The sequence below is a fragment of the Pocillopora verrucosa genome, chromosome 1 (genome assembly GCF_036669915.1).
Source record: "Pocillopora verrucosa isolate sample1 chromosome 1, ASM3666991v2, whole genome shotgun sequence".
Lineage (NCBI taxonomy): Eukaryota > Metazoa > Cnidaria > Anthozoa > Scleractinia > Pocilloporidae > Pocillopora > Pocillopora verrucosa.
The window spans coordinates 36554021-36577659 of NC_089312.1; the positions used below are offsets into that span (position 1 = coordinate 36554021).

General features: G+C 38.7%; 1 protein-coding gene and 1 pseudogene across 1 annotated transcript; one reads left to right on the forward strand and one right to left on the reverse strand.

The window, feature by feature from the left end:
• Nucleotides 1-5817: 5817 nt before the first annotated feature.
• On the forward strand, nt 5818-20797 carry LOC136276741 (contactin-3-like). Its single transcript, XM_066169804.1, has 7 exons — nt 5818-5973; nt 15601-15758; nt 15907-16230; nt 16697-16984; nt 17636-17917; nt 18391-18530; nt 19065-20797. Exons 2-7 carry the CDS (start codon nt 15641-15643, stop codon nt 19161-19163), a joined length of 1251 nt encoding a protein of 416 aa, XP_066025901.1. The 5' UTR covers nt 5818-5973; nt 15601-15640; the 3' UTR covers nt 19164-20797.
• Nucleotides 8719-12646, reverse strand: LOC136279427 (uncharacterized; annotated as a pseudogene).
• Nucleotides 20798-23639: the final 2842 nt, after the last annotated feature.

Consider the following 23639-nt stretch of genomic DNA (forward strand, 5'->3'; position numbering starts at 1 on the left):
CAACTGTATGTCTTGCAAATTTTTCCTAAATATAGAAAGGGATTCCGACATCCTTATTTTGTCTGTCAGATTGTTCCATTGTTTGCTAGCCTGGTACGTAAAAGAATGTTGCATATAAGATGAGGTTGGTCTTGTAAGAACAACCTTAAGATGGCCACGTAGGCTGTAACCATTACTTCGCAGAGAAAACATTTCCTGAATGTAGTTCGGTGTCTGGTTATGAATAATTTTATATACAAGTATAAGTGCTTGTTCTATGCGTCGATGTTCTAAACTTTTAATATTTGCAGTTTTCAATAACCCTTCGTAAGCAGTCGATTTAGAATAATTGAGAAGAGTCCTCAGAGCGAATGCGTTGGTTGACTCCAGTTTCGCAAACAGACCCTTACTTAGACCTATAAACAGTGGTGATGCATATTCGAAGTGAGTGAGAATGAAAGCTTTGTACATTTAATCATCACATCTGAGGGTATAAAATTTACGAATGCGACGGAGAATTGAAACTTTTGTGTTCACTTTCCGGCAAACTTCTTTAGTGTGTACGTTGAAAGAGAGTGAATTGTCGATGACTACTCCAAGAAGCTTGATATGTGTAACGTAATCCAGTTCATTACTGTCAATAACAAAGGGCGTGGTAAAATGCTCTGTTGAAAACTATGGATTGAGATTTACTATGATTGATCGCCAGAAAGTTTCTCACAAAACCAGGAAGTGAGTAGACCAACGTTGTTTTGTAGATTTATTTGCAAGGTAGATGGACAGAGGTTTGAAGAGTACCCAGTAGTGTCATCAGCATAAAACCTTAGAGAGCACGAAATATCTGAAAAATTCACATCGTTCATGTATATATTGAAGAGAAGGGGGCCCAAGATTGAGCCTTGAGGAACTCCACACCTCACAATTTGCCAATCCGACAAATACCGTCAGTCTTGACATGTTGCTTACGGTCAGTCAATAAGAACGTAGAAGTTGTAAGGCGTCTTAGTTACACTATAAGCTGACAGTTTTGCAAGAAGCAAATCATGATTGATAGAGTCAAATGCTTTGGAGAGATCTATGGTAATTGCTGCAGAGTGTTCGCTAGTTTATACACCTCAAGAAAAAATCAATTACCACATGACCCAACGCCATTGTCCCGGCTGGATGTTGATTGATGAGCGAGAGCTTGTTTCTTTTAAATGCAATCGGTAATAACGAATTCGAACGTTTTCTCGAGACATGTAAATCAGAATCAATTAAAAGCAAGTTTGCAATAAGGTAGTTTCAGTGATGATTTTGGATATATGGTAGTTCACTTCTCTCTATTCTTTCGATATCAGGCGTTCACTACATAATCAGCAGATAGTCGTTTCCTTAGGGAATAGGCAAGCTCGAATGATCGCAAAAAGTCGTATTCACTTCTTTATCATTTTTGACAATTTTTCACCATGATATCCCTTTAGGGGGTCAACTCTGAGAGCCAAAAGGATTTGATTTACCGCGGCTATCACTAAGGTTATAGTTTAAGTCTGATAAAAAATCGACTCGTATTTGGTGGCGCGAGAATAAAAGTAGCAGCGTCTGGTACATACCAGTACCAACACGAAAGTCGATGTGTAAAAACGGAGTCATTTAGTCAGTTACTGAAAGCGATTTCCAGTGAGTCCGTCCAATCACAATTGGTAAGGGATCATTTTTTTAAGGAATTTTCTAAGATTGTTGTTCTCCGGGCGAGCACGGTGAAAACCATGCGAAGCTGAGTGAAATACAGGCAAACGAAGCGAATATGCGAATTCTATTGTCCTCACAAAGAAGTTCGAACGAGATCACAGCCGACGAACTTTTTTTTTCCATATTATTTTGATTCGTTTACTTATTGTTTTTTTTTTCATTTTCACACAACGTCAAAACTGAATGTTGTCTGTTTGGCACCCTATTACATGCTAAGGTAAAAAAGTGCCAGTTTTTTATCAAGCATACTGTGCGAAACCATTCCTGGTCTAAATATTCCCTCTGCCGCTTCCTATTAAATCGCCACAGCGATCTGTTTTTCCGTTTCTCTCTCAAATCCAATTTTCACTACTTCGCAAGGAGAGAAATGAAGAGAATTTTAGAAGAACTTAGAACCGTCCAAAATTTAAATCACATTAAAGCCTTCCGAAGTTAATGAAAACTTGAGTACTTAGTGTCCTTTTCATTGATCATCACATTGATCATTACATTGATCATCACACGCATTCTTTTGTATTTGATTGAAACTTATCCAAAAAGCCCCCTAAGCAAAATAACTCTCAACGAGAAAGATTTTCTCTAACAGTAATTATGAAGAAAGGTCACCTGTGTGTGTCGCCGGCTTAATTTTTCTGCTAATTTAAAACTCCAGCCAGATTTCCGCAAAATTTGATATCTTTGTCTGAAGGATGCAATCAGGTTGATCAGTTTAAGATAATCCAAACTAAACCAATTTCCTCTCTCTCTCAATTCCAATATTCGATCCTTAGCGAGAACAGATATGAACTCGGCCTCAATTCTGGAAAGCGCTTTGTCATAAAGCTGAGTTGAATGGTCTTTTTTTCCACCCTGCGACAGTCATTTTTTAGAGCCATTTTTCATCGTCTTCGTTCACCTGTCAACAATGTCGATAGTTCAACTTTCCAATTTTGATCATGATTAAATGTTTCTTTCAGAATGTTATATACTTAGAACTTGCTTACCCAAGCATACGATCTGATGCCAAAAATATAATGGCAAGATTAACCTTCTCCTATGAGGATGGCTAAAATTGTCCAAATCAAGTCATGGCTGGTTTACCCTTTCCAAACATTCGAAATGTAACTTACATTGCATGGACTTAGGAAAAAAGGCCAAATTACAGCATCTGAATCATTTTAAGGCATGCAAAATTGCTACCGATTTTAAACCAAACAATTGATTAAAATTATCAAAAGTACGTAATTTTTCCGCTAATTGTAAACTCGAGATTGCAAAAGAAATTGGATGTATTCGTCAGGAGACGGTTAAAATTAGATTGACCATTTTTTCAACGAGGACTTATGGGATTTGACATATACATAAAAGGAGTTGTAGTTGGTAGCGTCTTCCTCACTACCATCAAAGCGATTAGAGAGAATCAGCCAACCTATCCATTGGCAACCTCTGTCTTTCTGAAGTTAGTCCTGCAGGTCGTCTTTAAAGTAGGTTGAAATTTTCTTTTCGAGTAACTGTAAGCACCTGGTCAACAAGAATTCTTTTTTTTACCAAGGAGTTCTACTTTGACGCTTCTTATACTTTTTTCCTCTTCCTAACCGTCTGACTCAGAACCAATCATTAAATCACAAATCATGCTAAACAGTTTTTATTTTACTCGAGCGTTTTTGTTTGTTATTTGATTTATTAGACAGATTTTTCTATATTTATGTATATATATACATATATTTATAATTTCCGTTCATTGACGTCGACGGCACCACGCAAAGGTGGTGCTTAGTATATATATACATACCCGTTTTCAAAAATTTTGAAATTTGAAAATACTGACTAAATATATATGCTTTTTCTTTTCTCATCAAAAAAGTGTTGACAGAATAAATTAAATGAAATTTTTTTAAAAGGGAGAGCACAATTACTGCTGTCAAAATTTCCTAAGACTTTGTTTCACCTCCGCACAATTTTTTTTCGCTGCAAGTGCCTTCAAGTTATCAAGTTAAAGTGGGTGAAAAAATGGGAGTACGATTTAACTGTGGTAAGGTGACAAGTTTTCCAGCTAAATACGCGTGTATTGCATAGATTATGAACCAATGGTCGTTAATCATTTCTTGACGGTCAACGAATAGGTGGACAACGCAGTAACTTCGCAAAGGTTTTACTGCATATTTCAATGATGATAATAAGAAAACAACAAGTTTAGGAAAGCGGTATTCAGTAGTAAACTCTAACAGATGTACGCACCGAACAGTTAAGTCATACCGTTGAGTCGCACAGAAATGGACAATTTGCAGTATCATTCTTGCCATTTCTCTGTGAGGTGGACCTCCTTTTTCATAGTTATGTCTAACTTTTGCGGCTTTAATGAAGCAGTCATATGACACCAAAAATAGCGCTGAATATGATGAACAATTTATATATGTATATATTTATATATTGAAATTCTCATGATTGGCTGGAGATTTTAGTTTTTAACAGCTTCTTACGCATAATGTACCAGGCATTTCGAGCATAAACAAGAAAGTACACTCCGCTGTTATTGTACATGTTCCACAAAATATGTTCATTTTGCGATTCCGCTTTGCCTCGACGAAAGCACGAAGTACTGCGTTTAGTTATTGTTTAGCTTTGTTCTTGTTTTGAGACCTTTCCGGCACGGACATCGTTCAATATTTCACGGTTAAAATACTTTTTAACGTGGCTAAGCGGCGAATTGAATTTGGTATTCCACCATAAGATTAACCCAAGCGAATATTGCAGCGGGTTAAAGAGACTTCCCATTTAGTTTTGTTCTCTGGTAAGTTAAAACGCGAATCCAGAATTTTCAAAGCCATCCGATGTCATAGCGAACGAAAAATACGCCTTAGACGTACGATCTATTAGTGTAAGTACCACTGCTGATAGTCGTCATGACCGTGGGAATAAAGTTTGTCTTCAAATTTCTCCACAGCTTAGCGGGGTTAAGTCCTAAAATCAGATTTAGATAAAAAAAAAAAAAATCGGTACCGGTGAGTTTTGAGGCCGTCTTGCTGTGACAGACAGGGGTATGTATCTTTGGTTAATCCTTAAAGGACGTCTTTTGATTGACCGTCTCGAATATTCAGTCTCAAATAATCCTTCTGGCAGTGAAATCTAGGGAACACGAGCCAACTGATAACTTGCGGAAAAATTTCAAAATTTTAGATCAGCTCAGTATTGTGGGATTGTCAGAAACAGATCGATAAACCCAACATTTCACATATCATTGCGATTAGATCGGCGATCGTTTGAGGAGATGGTAAACTTGTGGGTTTCAAAGACGTCATCGTCGACAATAGCTGTTTGTTACTATCTTCATGTTGATTTAATATTATTTATTCTTTTTTGGTTTAACCAGGGCCAAGTTTTCTCCAATTGTTGGAAAATTATGATCCCCAGAATACACATTTATCTTGTGATGTTACTTTTCTTTCTCTTTATGTTCGGGGAGAAATATTTAGAAATAGCACAATAGTACTAACTGCATTAAGTAAGCGGGATCGTGATCAAAATATCCAAATTGTATCAGCATGGTGATAGTCAAAAATCACGTCTAAAAAACAACAAGTATCTTAAGCAGTCATCACGGTATCGCCGAGAAAGAAGTAGATTGAAGAATGTAATATATATTTTTAGCTGGTATTTTTGCGCATGACTGCTTGTGGATTCTTTCTCCTAAGGCGCTATAACTTAAAATTAGGCATTACATTTGTGAGCAGCATTGGATTCCAGATGGAAACTTTTAAGTTTTTTAGCTATGTGGCAGTGACTTTCACAATTTCTTTTTTCAGAAAAGTATGGTTTTTTCGTCCGCTAAAGTAATCTACTGATCAAGCCTATCGCCAATGTTTGCATAAGATAATTGAATTAATGAATCGAATCAAATCAATCAGCCATTAAACTTTAACTGTTCCCACGGTTATTGCTTTTCATTAAGTTTCCTCGCAAGGTAAGTGTAAACTGTAACAAGCTTGGTTATCGTTATGCACGGCCCAGCACTTCAAGCCTGAATACATTCGAAGCTAAAACTCAATCTCGTTGCTTTACGCCAGTGGAAAACTGCTAGTCATCCTAGTTATTCTGGCCATTTCCGGCCAGAATAATTAGTTATAAGAACTTGGTGCTAGATCAAGATCGTAGTTTCATTTTAATCACTTCTGGGAGTGGAAAGGTTTAAGTTATCGATTCGGCTAGTCCCTCTGCCCGTCCGCTATTATTCAGCAACCGTCTGACTTATCAGTCCCTGTATTCTTGGAGCGAGTCATCACCAAAGTAAGGTTTCATCTCACTCTTTGTTTTGATAACTTATTTAGGAGGGAAGTACTGCTTATGATGGTTGCGATTTATATCGTATTGCTGGATATCGCAGGAAATAAAAGTTATTCAAATCTTAAATGTAAAAGATGAAAAAGAACTTAAAACTCCTAAATTTAAATTGTAAATTAAAAGTTGTAGAATTATACACAATCAGCTCTTAACCGCATGAAAATCACTTATTTCTCATTTTATGTCATCACCAACTGAACTAGATTTAGTTTATCGATTCCTGAACTTGAATTTCGAAAATGGAAGCTGAAAATTTGATAACATCGAGCTACAACGCATAATGTAAAAATGTGGACTGCCAATAAATTCTGACGGTTGTAAATTTGCAATTTCCACGATTTAATCTATCAAAGGGTTAGTTTTTTTTTTTAACTGAAAAGAGCCACATATCATTTCCTGCCAACTCATATTCTTTAAAGAAAAATTAAAAAGGAAAGTCGAAGGAAGTTATGACCAATAAACAGTTGGCGGAGTTCTCATTCGAAAAAAAAGTCATCTCATCGTTGCAAATGTACCCAGCAAATTATCTCATACTCTTTAAGTAGGGAACGGTCTAATATAAATCCTGGTTTCAATTAATACAATGCTGGAGACTAAGAAATGTCATAGAAACCTCTCTGTTAGTTCTATTTATTGAAATTCGTCATTAAAGCATTTTGAATTGTATTCCGCAAAATGTACGATTAAAAAGTACCAAATAACTCATTCAAATGCTTGGCCAAGACCACAACCTTCATCAACGGGGGAGAGAAAATAATTTGGCACCGAAATTCAAGTGCATTTCAGAAAAAGTGCAAATTTGAGGTTTATTTGATTCAAATAAACATGGAGCAAATGCCTATGATGGACTTGATTTTCTAGGCCCCGGTTTCGCCAAAATCAATATTCCGTGACACCTATCATTACCGTTGTGCGTCAGTAAGATGTGAAAAATTGAGAGTTTAAGGAAACCACAACGGAAACGGCAATGGGAATGTCACTAAACAAGAGGTTTGATGAGCGCGCGTGCATAAACCTTTGTAAATTTCTTTGCTTCCCTTGTAACAACTTGAAATGATCAAACTTTGCGTTATCTGGGGAACGTGAAGGACGACGGCCAATTGTTTTGAATTTCTTTTTCTAATTTAAGGCTATGTTGCATCAGTTCAGTGTCGAGATAGATTTTACTGTAACAAAGCCGTCACCAAAGTTAGTTTTTTATCTTGTTTTTATTTTTTATTATTTTAAAGTTAACGTACTCTTATTGTATCTCTTGTATGTCAGCATGACTGTGCATACTAGAAATTTCTAAAAACATATCTTTACAAGTGTTACCATAACCATCACGTCCACTTCGAATTTCCGACATTTTTCTCATTTTTTGAATACACTATGATTAAAATAAAAATCCAAGGAAGATGGAAAAGGATATACTCTATATCAAGCAATGCTAAAAGAAACTATTTCTTTCTTTTAAATTCCTTGGATACGCAGTTAGTCAAAATTGATAAGATTTTTTCTCTAGCGGCCATTTATTTTACAATTTAACCAACATCTTAAGAGTAAATGTCAAAAATCGATTTGGTTCATTTTTTGCCTGTGGGTAGCCTTATTTAGTGAACAAACGGAAATGGGTTAAATTTTTGAAATATGCACTTTAAAGGTAATAATTTGTTTTAACATTTCCGAGGGTAAATCGCTCAAATTTCACCAAGCGCGACCCTGAAATTATGCACGTTTCGGGCACTTGTCATGCTAACAAAAATGTAACGGAAGGACTTTTCTAGTTATAGAAATATTGAGTTGGACTTGTATTATCGACGCAAAGTGATAGTTTTTGTCTCATGTTATTCTTGGAGGAGCTACGTCCCTATTAAGAGACGTCATCTTCGGCCTTTTGAAATTAAGGCAAAGGTGGCCTAGAATAGCTTGGCAAAAATACCTGTGTTAGTGTCTCAAAGTTTACAATAACGCTACCAGGAAACCTTGAAAGATGGTTCTTTACAATGGGGTTGGGTTTCATTTCTTTGGGACCTTTGACTATCAAAAGATGACCACCAGCCGAATTTCGGTTAAATTACTATGACGCCATAATGAGATGAATAATCACAAAATTAAACGCGTTGTACACAAATAACTGTTTTGGTCAGTTATATCTCCACTGGCCGTTAAAATGACAAAAACATTTTAAAATGTCTATAACTACACTTGATTTTTACGGAGACAGGAGAAATAATTTTCGACTTTTGCTACCCTAAGAATCACGCCAGGTTAAACAGTTGAATTGCACTCAACAGGTTAAATTTGCCATAAAGCCGATAGTTTACGTTTATATCTCACCCGGTGAACATGGATTCGAGCATTTGCATCCCTTCTGCGCCTTCTACACTCGCCAGTTTCTAATATACTGAAAATCGTCCAACACAAAGATAAGGAGGTTTCAGAAGCAGTGGTGAACTCGAGTGACTGAAATCCGATATGTAGGACTCTGCTGTCATGCAACGCCTTCTTGTAAATAATGCACGCACCGCTTTTATAATCAGCGGATCAGTTATTCGTAAAACGCTCAGTGCTCAGTTACTTGGAAGAGCAGGTACACTCCTGGACTAACTATGTGAGTCGTGCGATGAATGGCTTTCTCTTCTTCTGAGGTGAACTGTCAGAAATATCCAGCCCAAGGTCGATGCACATGTCTCTTAACCTATCCACTCTTTAAGTTGTGAGTATACGTTTTTGCACAAGTTTGCAGATGTTTAGATCGAAAGATACAATCGGATGTTGAATAGCCACATCTCTCACCACATTTGTACACGCTGCAGATAGATGACTCTCAGCTTCGGCAGAAATTTCGTCCTCGACGACGCTCTCCATGTCCACTTCTGATACTTCACTAGCTTTTGCTTCGTTACCGGCGGCTGTAACTTTTAATCGCTTCTTTGCTGAAAGACGGGTGAAGAAGCCACTAATCTGCTGCGACGTAAGGACTTCATTAGGTTGAAATCGGCTTCCCTCCGCTTGGTCTCTTGCTAGGCTCATGGTTTTCGAAACTTCCTGTTGATCGCTTTTCCGTCCACTATACTCCCCTTTTTGAAATGGTCAGTTAAGAATTCGGTCTGTTTCTTTGTAAAACGCACCTTTTTCTTAGTTGTCTTCAGGGCCCAACCCATTGGAAGAGGCGGCAAGCCGCCAATCTTTGATTGTGCAGCAACTTGAACGCTTGGTATTCGACTGCGTCCCTCCGTTAGCTTGGAAGAATATTCTCTTTTAGCTTTATCGTAGAGAGTTTCCTGTTCGAGCATCATTTGGTGTTTTCCAGTATCTAGGTGTGTCTGGAGGTTTGCAAAGCGACTGTATTCTTTTACACATCCTTCTTTTGGACACGGGAAAAGCATGGCATCTGGCTTATATTCCCCAATACAGCTTTGATCTTGGTTTTCGCTTTCAGTAGAGAAATCTGCTTTGACAGAGCTTTCCTTGATATGTCGGTGTCTCACAATCTTGAACGTCGGTGCGCCACTTGGATTCTGCGATGGCGAGTCTAGGATTTCCAATTTTTCGGGCTGCTTCTTGACTCCTTCGAAATTGGCCTATACTTTACCGGAACCCACACTGAATGCTCTCCACACTCGTGCGCCACTTTCATCGTACTTAAAATTGTTGAGTATACTTATGCCATCCTATTTGATATCAAAGGTGCTTGACGGTTTGGCAGCATCATAACTTACTTTCACTCCTGTGGTTTCTTGGTCAGACTCAATGGCTGTTTTGAACTGTAGAGCGTTGATGACAGCATTGCCTTCGTTTACGTACTTTCCAACGTCTCCCTTGATTGTTGCCACTTTGCGATCACAACCCCCTTTCCACCTTGAGGGTCCGAAAAGTCGTTTCTTACAACAGCCACTCCCATGGCATCACTGGCCAGCTTAGCTGAGATGATTGAATTTCCGCTGTGATAATAGCCTGCGTTATCTTGTTTGTAATAAGCCATTTCTAGCTCTGGAACTTCCTTTTTCAGGGTAGTGAGGCAGTCAAGCATTATCGAAGCGACAGTCACACCGTCTTGGGCGCAGCTTTGAAATGCGTGAACAAGTGTCTGCGATTCAAAGTGCTCAGAATCCTCTGACTGTCTTATGGAAAGGCTAATGTGCCATGGCAATCCTCGCTTCGCAAACCAATCTGACTGTGCCTCTCGATATTTTCGGGGCATATACTTCATTACCCAGTCCTGGCCTAACAGCACCGATCAGCTGTCCAGTCTGGGTAAAACTGAATGTTTCGCCTCAGCTTGGTGGACTGAACGTAGCTGATGGGCTTTCCAGCTAATGATATCATCCCTTGCCAGCTTGATGGTATGCTACATGTCAGCTTGATCTTCTGCTGACGAGAGCGCACTTAAACACTCATCTTCTATGGTAAATAATACTTCCTGTAACTCATAACATTGCTCATATGACTCATTGTGGAGATGTTCGCAGGAGCCCCGAAATTCAGCATTGCTTGGGTTACCTAGCGCGTAGATTCGACAATGATCGGGAACCTCTGAGGCCTCCACTGCATGTACCTAAAATAAAAAGTAAAATGACAAGCGCGTGATTCAGTGTATATTTGCAAAGCAACGCATGCACATATGATCGACATTTCAAAAAGATTACTTAAACGATTCTCAGCTTTGTATACACTCGATTGCAAAAACGTTGACACCTTGAAAGCATAAACTGTAACTGTAAACGTAAATCGACCGAGTATGCTTTGGGCATACTTTTTTTCCAGCAATGTATTTTTTATTGCAAAGAATAAGAATAGTAAATTATTGATTATCATGATGGAAATGAGGTTATTGTTTAAACACTACCCACAAATCCGTCGGGTCTCATCGTTCACGGTTTATGCTTTCAAGGTGACAACGTTTTTGCAATCGAGTGTACATGCGTGTAAACGTATTACAGTGAATTGTAAACTGTTTTTTTCATAAATTAAGCATAAAGAAGACTTGGAGAGAAAGAAAGAGGTGGCCGTGAATCTTAGAAAGAAGTTTACCACATCACTTCTGCGAAGGCAACGCATAATTATAAAATATGCACCCACCTTGTAGTCGCCCTTTAGGTACTGCTTCGACAAACGAGGTTGCTGCTTAATTTCCCTCGCTCATTGCTGATTCTTGCCACAGTCAACAAGGTTGTCTACGAGTTTTTCTAAATCATCAAATGCTTCCACTCCTGATGCTGAAAAGTTAGTTGTTGATACTGCTGGACAATACGCTCTGGTATCATTGTTCTGACAACATTGGGTGTTTTTATGATCTCGCTAGTCGACAATTTCAGAAAGGAACATCTTGAATAACGTGTGGACTCGTTATGAAAGAAACGAAATGTTCTAATTTTACAGATTCAATCTTCATTCTCCTTTTCTCCTGGTTTGGAAGAGGAGCAGCTCTTCCACATATCAGCCTGTGGCGTGTGGCGTCGGGCAATGTTGTAGCGATAGTTAGTAACGGTTGGAATAAACTCCCTCATCTCCTTAGGGGATAACTTGTCTGCCGTCAAAGAGAGTATTTGCTGTCTGGTGCTCCAATGTTACGCGTTCAAGTAGCGTTCAGCAATTGCATTAAGAAGCTCCATCTCTTTTTCACTTCTGCCTTCGACCACAACCTGACTCTCGCTGCATACAGCGTGACGATCACAAAGCTCCGTCCACAGATCTTGCGAATTTTCAGGTGCCAGGACATCCAGCATTGCAGAAATATATTGTTTAGCTTTCCGTAAGTATCTGCGTTTAGTTCGCTCGTGCGTTGTATTCTACGGCACTGATAACGTGTGACATACTGGACTGACGTCTCGAACTTGTAAGAAGCGATTTAGCTGCACCTGGGACTCGTTGTCTGGATTGGAGCTTTCATCATCCTCTTCGGAATCTTCTTGCGGAACAAATAGGCTCTGCTTTCTGGATGTGGAACCTTCTGGCAATGCTTCATCACCAACAGTGACAGCAAAAGTGACAGGAATATCAGAGTCACTCTCTTGTTCATCAACCTGACGAAAAAGTGAACACATTGCTTTGGATGGTTTCAAAATGAGATCGCGGGGTGTCGTGTATGAAAGCGCAAGTCGCATGCAAGACGGAAGTTAATAATCGATAATTATTTTCTACTTTATAATATAATTGACTGATAACCTATCCTAATATCTTCATTCAGTTACTTCTCAGGATTTTTTTTCCATTTGGAGCATTTGGAAAAAAATGAGCCATATAATAATTTAAAATCTTTATTATTAGGATATATCCTGGAGTGTGATTTGCCATCTGGGCAGGGCATGCCTACCCAATTCTTGTGCCATGTATGGTTTTGCCTAGTCGTTAACGGGCGGCAATGGCGGCGTTTGACAGCCGCATGCATGTTAACCTGGACACGCCCTTCTCCCACCTGGGTTGAATCCCTAGGCACGAAAAGGGCGGAGAAGGGAGAATTCGGAGAATGCGTTAAGGTTATTAATTATATTGGATGGAAATTAGTCATGAACAGTTTGAAGAAACTCACCAAGGCTAGACCACTTAGACCTTCTGTGATGTTTTCCACACCTCTTGTGGCACCCAAACTCTGCGATTGTAACTGATTTTTTTTTTTGGTAGGGACTGTCGACATCGCTCACAAATTCCTTTAATATTTTGAGAGAAAGAATTAATTTATACTTTTTTACCTTACACATCCTCCTTGACTAAATTGCTCTGCATGTGGCAAAAGAACAACACTAGCCCAGGAAAAAGCACCACAAACCCCAAATTGATGACGCATTCTGTAGTTAACCTTGTCACAAGTCAGTATTTTACGTTCCTTTCCTTTTTTCCCCACATAGTTAGAAGGAATTCTAAGATCTGTGAATATTTCAATTCGAGCGTTCCCTATGCCATTAATTAGTTTTGACAGGAGCCCATCACTGGTTTTGAATAAGTTTTGAAAGAGACGAAAATGTTGAGTGAACGCCAGTGTTTTCCGAAGTAAAAATATTTGCAAAAATCCTAAAAAGACATGAAAATAATTTTGCTGATAAACTTGGCATTGTTTTACGCGACAGTGAAGCGATTTGAAGTTAGGTTATGAAGTCTGTGATTCCCGCTAAGTACCCTCCTTATATACAACTAAATGAGAATAAACTAGAGGGGCGTCAATTCTTACAAGATCATGACTTATTGTAATCGCCTACCTGATCCGACGGGTACGAGGTTTTTCGTAAGTTCAAAAATTTGTAGTGAGTGCTGCAAAGTGATTCCCCTTTCTGCTGCGGGTACTTCTTTAGATTCCTTTTTGTGACAGGAAACATCCTGTGGCACAGAACATAATTTACTAGCTCTTCTCCATCCGATTCCAAGGCTTTATCGATATAATGGGCAAACAGTCATTTCCGAAAAATTGACGGTCTTCACGAAAATCCCGCTTCTTGGTAAGATAAGTTCAATCTCTGCCTCAACACCTGAAAATTGTAAAAGACGTTTGTGGCTTCCTCTGCACCACAAACGCCACCTACAGTATCAAGTAAAGAACAACACATTCTTTTTCTGCTGGAGTTAAAGCAACCGTTGTCTTTATTCTTTTCACCGACGATTATTACGCTTTTGTTTTTTGTTTACTTTCGTTAACTGATCACATTTGTTTTCCGTGGGAAAATTGTATCGTTATTTGCGTTCCATAAGGTTTTCACTGTACGGTTTATATTTGTGAAATTTTGTAAAGTCTATTTCTTTGTTGTATCGTTTTCGTTCATGATGGCAATATATTTGTTTAGATTTTTATATGTGAGGCAAAATGAATTGTTTGTTGATCTCGTTACGTGACAGATTATCATATGTCACGCAGAGTGACAGGAACCTATGAAAAATTAAAATCCAGCAAATCCCTAGCGTTACCTGCCGTTTAGTACGGGACCCTTTTTGTGTGGGACGTCGAAGAAATCAAAATTAGGATCAAAGTAGACTAAACGTAACTGGGCTGCGACACGCTGTAGAAAATGACGACAAGGAGTAACTTTATTTAACTCATTCCGGCTCAATGGCTTCATTGAGTTAGCCGGTCGGCCCCCTTTACACCAAATTGCAAAGGACAGTATTTCGAAAATATCTTCCAAGCGGAATAGCAAGGGCCTATAAAATATTTCTAAGGTAAGGAACTATTGATGTCAAAGCAAACATAAAAAGCTAGGTGCGGCTGCGACTCAAACAATGCTTTGCTTGTGTCATAGCAATGTTGATTTTATTCATTTCAATATGGCGCCATTTACAATTTTAGCGAAGTTTAGTTGGTTGGTATATCAAAACAGCAGAAGATACTAGAAAAATGAAACGATGTATTTGAAGACCCACTTTATAAGCCCTCGTGATTGCATTGCTGGAGATTTTGAGAGACCACCACATGCATTTTTGCCACACTACATAAGGCCGGGTTTGGCATGAATTAAAAATGACGAACACGTCCACTGGTAATTAACCCGTGGTTTCGTCAGGAAGGACACGATACCAAAAATATCACTATATCTTGGTTATGGAAGACCACATGTATATATTTATAGCTAGAGATGTCCTGCTGTTGCATTTTAGTTCATGCAAGGACCGCCTGAAAACTGCATAATTTAGAGCTCGCATGCACTCATTTTTGACCACGCAATTAGTAACGGTTTATTTCCGTTAAAATGAATATTTACACAAACTAGCCTCACTTCACTTTAAGTAGTACCTATAGCTACCTGTAGACAAAAAATGGGACGAAACGATTTTTTGACCATGTCCGCGATTTTTTTATTTTTCTTTGATTTTTAGGGACATTCACTCTTAAACCTTTAAAATTAGTGAAGAATGAAAGAATCAATAATGATACTAGGTGATATCTGAAGCAGCGATATCACGGCAGTGTCTGCGTCTTTTCCTCAGTTTTTCGGAACAAATCGAAATTGAAAACAATCAGAAAGTTGCCACAGAGAGGCACTGTATTTTAGAATATGAGAATAAAAGGGAAAAGAGATAGAGAGTTTGTAGAATACGAGAATTAAAGGGAAAGAAAGAGAGAGAGTTTGTAGAAATAATATCATAGAAACACGAAGAATGCGTGGAACTGTTGTTGGCAATTATTTCCAAACTAGAACCTTTGCATGTTCTCCGATATGGTGGAATTCATTTGACTAAACACTTGTTAACTATCAGGCAACTGGTGAACCAAGGGAGGTTGAGATTTTATTGGAATCTGGTGCAGTCAATTTAAAAAAAAGACAAAGTGGCACCACAGAAAATTATAGAAATTAACGAAAAAAGAGAAATTTTTATGATAGACCATATTAATGAGTTAAAACTCATCGTAGTAAATAGACACCCCACAATAATGGGTTTCGTCAAATTTTTTGTTCGTCCCCTACCTGTTCGCCCTCATCTCAACAATTGAACAATTTAAAGGAGTTATTTTCCTTATTTCTATGTAAGGTCCTGTCAAAAAAAAAACTTTTAAATGTATTTAGAAAAACATTTTATTTAGGTGGCTGTTCCTACCCTGTTAAACTAATCCTGCTCCTTGTGAATATTTCATATCTTTTTTCCAATTGACAATCCCATTTGCAGGCCTCCGGATACACCTCGAGACATTTCTCAACAGTTCACGATGATGAGTGACTTTTGGCTGGGAGAAGCAACAAAGTGGATGTTGCTATTGACTCTTGCTGGCAATTTATGGAATCCTCCGTTTGTCAGCAGCGAAACGTGCAATTCTAAAATCAGAAGTAAGTAGTGAAACCCCATGGTACGAAGAGTATGGCCTATCCTTTTCAACTTTTTTTCTCTCATCTTTGTCCTCCTCGGTTGGAATAGAGATAGAGAACCAAATTTTATTAATATTTTTTTAACCAACTAGTTTTCTCTCTTGTACAGTAAGACCCGTTGTCGACATCTCTTCAAGTCCAGAAAATGTCAGTTTAGCCGTTGGTGCCTCCATAACTCTGACTTGTAAAGCAGAGCCGAGAGCTATAGATAGAGGTTATTTGGATAGATGGGTCAAGTATATTCAGTGGTACAACCCAAATGGCACAGAAGTTGGAGCAAAATGCCAGCAGCCTTCAAACATATTTGCATATAAACGAAAATTCAGCTGTCCATTGGTGTTTAAAAATCTGACAGAAGACGAATTTGGCCACTATATTTGCCAAGCGGGCAATGGTTATAATAAACACTGCACAAGGCAATCATTTGCAATAGGTAAGTATTTTCATCATAACTAGTTTATTAATTTGTCTTTTTTAGTTCCTTTTTTGTTTATTTGTTTGTTTTTTTTACTTAAATAATGCGTGACAGTAAACACCCTACGCTGTTGTTTGAGAAAGGTGAGTATTGTGCATTGGGTCTCTCTCAAATCACAATGAACCTTACATCTCGATGAAAAAAAGTGTAAACAGTCAACTTCCCGCCATCGGCCACTCTTATTAGCGGATGTTTCTACTTACGGACACTTTTTCTAATTCCTTTTTTGGCCTCCCAGTTTCTCGTAGACGGACGCAGACACTTTTGAAATTGAAAATGTGATATTTTTGTTTACGCTTCGTCCGCGGGAAAGCAAGCTGTCGGAGGCAGAAAATTCTATTAGCGGGCACTTTTTCCAATTCCCGAGGGTGTCCTCTAACGAGGGAGTTGATTGTATTTATACAAGTGCACACTTTTCCTCCAGGTTCTGCACCAGTTTTTTTGGAGGTTCCAAGGAATCAAAGTGTTTACATAGATTCCAATGTCACTTTTGATTGCAATGCTACTGGTCTTCCAAAGCCAAGCATCTCCTGGATCAAGAACGATGATTTTCATACCTTGCAATCCAACTCAAGTACAAAGGATAAGAAAAGCATCCACAGTGAGCTCTCCATAACGAAAGTGAAGAAGGAAGATTTTGGCGGATATAAATGCGTGGCAATTAACAGCGTTGGAAAAAAGGTATCATTATCGGCCTTCTTAAGCCTGAAAGGTGAGAAGAAAAACTTTCCATTTACGACTCCTCACAACTTTGAACTATTTACCAACAGTAGAGCGTCCTGTACGAGATATTAGGTCCTAAGTAGGTCAGTTTAACCCTGCTGGGAAATCCTCTCCCCTAGCTAAGCAACTTTCCGACTTTACTTGCGCTTATTATGACATAGATTAGACACCACTTTTAATATCTGATCTGGAGTAAGCGACTTACTCTTTAAGCAGCTTCATCGGCTAAGGAGTTTTTGTGTCGGAGACGAGAAGTTTGACCGCGAAAAGGAATGTTATCGAAATAATTTACAGCTAAATACTAAGACCGTGCGCTGATTTTCATTTTCTATTCAGTTTACCTTTTTCTGCCTTTTCGGTAAAATCATTCTTTTGAACCCACGTACGTTTCGGATTTCCCACTTTTTACAACACTACTCCTTTCTATTGAGTTTCCCTCGTAGTGTCGCTTCACCAGAATAAACATGTTTTGTGGTTACTCTGGCTACTATGATTACTACTAAGGTTATGCCTCTTGAGTCAACGCGAATGGAGAGAGCGTCACATTTGCTCCGCTTGCCCTACTATTACAGATGCTTTCTGAACATAGCATCCATTTTTTCTCACCTTTTAATAGCGAATTTTTTCGTTTCAATTACAGAAAAGCGGGAAGACCCAAAAACTCAAAGTAATTCAGTTGATTCCAACGGAATTTTCAGCCTCACTGCCACTTGTCATTTTAAGCCAAACAAGAGCAATGATTCAAATGTTTCAAAAACTAATTCAATGGTAAAGTTCATTGCAACTTCAGATGCCACAAAATGCCATAGCATACTAAGCATAAAGCTTATCAACGAGAGCACGAACGAAGATGGAGGCACATATCAATGCCGAACATCTGGAAAGGGAAAGTCAAAATTGGCCTCTTTACACGCAAAGGAAGGCAAGTTCTTGAAATTATAGGAACAGTTTGAATATTCCTTTCGAAAAATATTTATTGATCTCGCTAAAATTTAAATACAGGGCGTGTAATAAAACGTTTAAACTCCCGTTCAAAACACTGTCAGTTAACATTTTCAAACTTCTTTCCCTACAGCTCACACGGTGGGACTGAGTCAGCAAGACCTAAATACATTCTTGTGATCACCTTGCCTCGATATTCTTTACGCATGCACGTTGTAATTGACTATCAAAGTGATATTGATAACACGATGTCATCTCATCCAGTGCGGCCAGTAATCATAATCGTGATTGGCAAATCGGACTTGCATTTCACGGTCGTCCAATTTGGTTAGTCACTCGTATGATCACAAACCTAATTGGACTACGTACGGTCCTTTTTTAATCAGTACGACGAAAGATGTCAGCCATCAAAGTCTTTTCAGTTTTAGTTTGATTTTTCATCTTATCTCACAGAAATTACAGAAACAAGACTACAAGAAAGCTCAACTACTCAGATTGCGATTGCAATCGCTGCATCTTGTGTGGTGGCAACCTTGCTTATCAATAGTATTTTGGGGCTTTTGTGGTACAAGCGATTTAAAGGTGGCAAAAAGGTGAATATTTGTGGTTTTTAGGGTTTTTTGTGTGTAGTTGTTTGTTTTTCCGTTCACGTTTACTTATTCTTTTTCATCTAGGAAACATGAATGTAGCAAAAATTTCCAAGCGTAAAAAATAAAATCTTCGCGTCCAGGTTCCATTATCTTCAATTCTTTAACGATGCATCCATAGTGCGTTTTAGTTCGACAAAGTATTCGTTTTGACTCACTTTTGCCCGTCATCTACACTAAAAAACTCGGAAACGCGAATGAAACGGCCAATTTCACTGGCCTCAAAGTGAAATTGAAACCCAATTGTTTTTAAAACGTTCCAATTCTTGAATGGACAGGTGGAAACGAACGCTTTTGGAATTAAACTGTAATGATTTTCAATTTGGGTTTGGAAGCAACGATTTTACTGGAAATATATTTCCTTTTGTTGAGCATACCTATAAGAACTAAAAAAATCCCAAGGCACTGAAAAACGATACATTAACACTGTTCTGAAGTTCCTTATCGGTAATTTGTCTTTTCTCATTTGATAAACGTCAGTCGGAGGGACAGCGAAACGTCGTTAGGGTCCATATGAACAATGGCAGATACCCAACAGTCGTAATTGCGCAGGATGCTGAAGAGCTCTTGTCGCTCTGAGCAAAGAACGCGGAAAGGGTCGACGAAAAGCTCCGGCTGTGTGCAGTGGGGAATCGTTTGGGTGACATGGAACTTTGATGGAACGAATTATAGAAGATGCACACTGGCCACAGTATTAGTATTTTAACTAGTGTAGGTAATCAAATGATTTCGAGTGCAATTTTGAATAAATAAACACGAGTAAATATTTTCAAGGACTAACAAAATTGCATGAGCCCCTAGGGCGAGTGCAATTTGTGGTCTTTGAAAAAATTAACATTTGCTTATTTATTCCAAACTTCACGAGAAAAGTCATGTGATTACGTATTAATAATATACATGAAAAAATACGAGATAGCTTATCATAATTATGCAGAAGCAGAGCGCGCGCATCAAGTGTAAGAATAGTTATTCAAGCCTGTGCATTCGGTCAAAACAGCCGTGCACGATCAAAACAGTAACATACAATGATATTTTCACATCTATAAGGCGCAAAAATGTTCAAGATCCGGCTAAACAGTCCAAGGAATTATTCAGTCTGTGTCCGAATCACTTTCGATGGAATGGAATCGTCGTTTGCAAGGTTTAATCATGTTTTTTTTAAATTTTGGCGTAGAATCACTCGAGCTGGATCGGCTCGTAATTTTTATTTCCTTGGCAATTCCCTTCTCTAAACACCACTTTTTCCAAACCGACAACCAAAAAGCAGTGCTTTTTGTAGTGTTTTCGTTGTTAACGCTGTTTTTCAGCAGTGGCGAAAGAAAATCTACTTAAAACGCCGACCATTGTTTCGCTCGTAAATTATCATCGTAGCTAAATGTTGCGTCATCCAAGGCTCGCATTTTATTAGCTATCAGTGAGTATCTCTGATTATTGGTTTGTTACTTTCTTTGCACTGAATTAACCCTCTTCTGCATTGAATTACCTGAAAACTGCATTTATCTTAACCAATCAGAACTGAGTAATTTTTTCATGTATATTATTTAGTATTTAAATGTGGGTATTATTAGTATTGGATGTAGATAGATTCAATCATCAATTTCTTGTTTTAATCATGTATTTGTAGTTTCAATCCCGACGGTAATTTTCTATTACTTTTTACCTCTTAGACTTGACTAAGACACGACCACGTCAGCTAGACTGTAATTTTTCGTGGATAAATAAGTACCTTCATTAGTGTTTAGCACTTATTTTACGAAGGCACGCCGAATATGAGGTGATAATTGGGCGTAACACTCTAATAAGGAAACGTAACGTGAGGGCTCAATCTGGTCCCTAGACAAATAACTTCACAACATTAAGTAGGCTCCGGGAAGATTTTCACCGACGAAAATAAGGGATATGAATCGAGGAAAGAGATGTCATTCGAGTAGCTTAAGAATACCTTGTCTGTTGGTCCTACGTCAGATTTGAGTCTTTCTATGATGTTCTTGGATGTCTGACGTTAGAAAATTTATTTACTTCTAATCAGACAGTTTCTTTCCATTATTTTCCGAAGTTCAAAAAATTTTTTCAAGTCTGAAATTCAGTTAAGGTGGTTAAAAGGATTTGGAAGCTATTCTAAAATGATAAAACCTAAGCTAATGTAACTTAAGTCGATTTAAGGTTCAATTAAATTTGCTGGCTCGCAGGTCTGCTTGAGCTTAGTTGAATAAAGGTGGTAAAATTCCAAGGAACCTGTGGTGCTGGGTCGGTGGGGATGTATGACAATATAATTTGGTTTTATTAATCGAGTTGATAATGTAGATGGCCACCGTAAAAAGTCTCTTAAGCCCCGTTAAAAAAGGCGAGATAGATGATGATAGTCTCAGCCGTTTGAACGAGCGGATGTTAGTGAGCCATATTTTTTTTCTAACCTCAGAGCGCGCCATATTTGTGTACAGTAACGAAATCTCATGGAGTGATTTTGTCGACTATCATTAACTTTCATAAAGCATTTGAATGCAAGCGTTATGGTTAATGAGCATAGGGTAACTTGGACCACAGGACTACTGGACTCTTTGTTTGGACTATTTTATGGACCATTTTTTGGACCATATTTTGGACCTTTTTTTTGGACTATTTTCGGACCATTTTATCGGGGGGGGGGGGGGAGGCAGACCATTAGCACTTAGGAAGGGGTGGAATGCATTCTATCAGAACTCAGGGAGGGGTGTTAGGCAGACTGTTGTTACTAACGGAGGGGTGGTGATTAGAACGCACGGAGGGGTGGGAGGTTGATGCATTAGTAACTGGTATTGATTGATGAAGTTTTCACTGGATCATACAAATTATTTTGAGCGGTTTTTCGACTGACTATTTTTATGACAAAAATTTTTCGATGGGCCGTAGCGTTTCTTTATTGTTTTGTCATGCGAATGCGAAACTGGCACCTAAATACTAAGCTATGATTGTCATTGAAAATATCGCCGATTCCCGTTTTCGATCCTCCACTATTGAGTCATACTTGTGTCTTTTAAGTCGACTTGTTCCTGCAAAATGTGTTACTGTTTCGTTTTATAAAAACATCGCACTCTTTCTTTTCATAGGGTTAATTCTCTTTGGTTTTCTACACAAATGGAGGCGCCACCGAGTGGTGTTCTACGCAGCTGCCTTTTGGCAGCAACTACATGATAGTTGATGATAGCCAATGATAGTGCTTGATAGTTTGTAATTAAACGCGAGTGATTGTTGAAACTGTCATCAACTATTATGACCGTTTGAACGGGGCTTTGGTTTCTTTCCTACAGTTGAGAGTTTCGATGGCTGTCAGCCGTCGTTTACAGAACTAAAAATTTTGGCTTTTTTGGGAGGTATTAAAAACGGCATATATGGAGTCTGCATGCTTCTAAAATAATACTTTTAAGTGTATTCCTAAATTTAATATGCTAAATCTTACGCTCAGCATTGGCGAGAGTCCGTGGGAATACCCGGAGAACTACATACACAGGCCACGGTCATAAACAAAAATATGACAAGTATGCAGCGAAAACATGGAAATCTGGGAAGGAACCATGGCGGACGGACGTGTTCTTCGCGCTCTGTGATTCCTTAGCTGAGAAGAGTCATACCAGGCCATTTAAGTTCACCCAAATGTAACCAGAAATGTCTTTTTCTTAACATCGACACAACCAGGTAATTAAAACAATTGTTGCTCGCTGCTTATTCTCATGTCAAAACGCTCCGAACGCTCGTCAAGTTCAAGCTCCGCCGACAGGCCAACTCCGAAACGAAACAAACAGAAGAGCGAAGAAATGGAAAGAAACCAGGAGACCGCCTCGCTCAGCTCTACGGAAATATTCCTTGATAAATTAAGAGCCATAGAATCTCGTATGGAAGACAATTTCTCCAATCTACACACACAGATCTCAGAGCTTACGTGTGAATTTAAACACGAAATCAATGCCGTCAAATCAACACTGAATGAGCTAGAGAAATCCGTGAACCTCGCGTGGGCAAGCATCGAGGACCTACAGCAAGAGTCAAAAGCCTTAAAAGATTCAAAAAGCACTCACCAAAAAATGATGGACGAGCAGTCTGCGGAAATCGAAAACCTAAAAGCTGATCTGGAAAAGCTCCAAGCCGAGAACGAGAAGCTTAAGCCCGCTTTGAAAGAAGCACAGGAGAACCTCGTCGCTCTTGAGAACTATACGAGACGAGAAAACTTGCGTTTCATGAATATCCCCGAAAGTCGAGGCGAAAATTGCCAGAATATCATCTATGATGTTCTAGAAAATGATCTTAAAATGAACATCCAGCATATACGTTTTCATGCCGTCCACCGCGTGGGCAAGCCACAAAGCAATGGAGCTACTCCTGCTCGCCCTCGTCCGATTATCGCTAGGTTTGCTGTGAGAGAAGATAGGGATGCTGTATTCAATGTTAAAAACCGGATCAAGTCCTCAGCCAGACACAGTGAGGCATACATTACCCAAGACTTTGCTCGAGAAATCCAGAAAGAAAGGAAAACCCTTATACAATCCATGTTTGCTGCTAAACAAGCTGGCCGCGTCGCGAAGGTAGTCAACAGATCTCTCTTTATTGATATCAATGTTTTTATCATCTCGAATATTCCAGTTGAATATCAAGTAGCTTCTACTTAATTTTTGTTATCTTATTGAAGACGTTCAAAGTCGACAAGAAGCTTGGAAAACTGTGCCGGGTTAGTGACTCTATCTCATCGAGCTAAGTATCCAAATTTCCTTTTTGTCCATGTTATTACATAAGCACTATGTAGTTGTTGTAGTCTTTATGTTTATTATGCTTCACTTTCTTTGCTTTACATGTTACGCCAACACGCTTCGGTTGAAACAACCACCTTCTTTTTCTACTCGTTCACATTCTCGTAACAGCCCATCAGCGAAAATTACAAATTGGTTCATGTCCCAATTTGTTGTGAATCAACACAATTCGGTCGGAAGAAATCAGTGTTTACTTATCACTCCGCCTGGCTTGTGTTTCTTTAAATCGCCAACAAAATGAATACCGTTAATACTGCCATTGCTTTTGACCTAAAAT

Coding starts and splice junctions, on each gene's coding strand:
- LOC136276741 (XM_066169804.1), top strand. CDS start 15,641: ATGATGAGTGACTTTTGGCTGGGAGAAGCAACAAAGTGGATGTTGCTA. Junction 15,759..15,906: donor GTGCAATTCTAAAATCAGAA/GTAAGTAGTGAA, acceptor TCTCTTGTACAG/TAAGACCCGTTGTCGACATC. Junction 16,231..16,696: donor AAGGCAATCATTTGCAATAG/GTAAGTATTTTC, acceptor CTTTTCCTCCAG/GTTCTGCACCAGTTTTTTTG.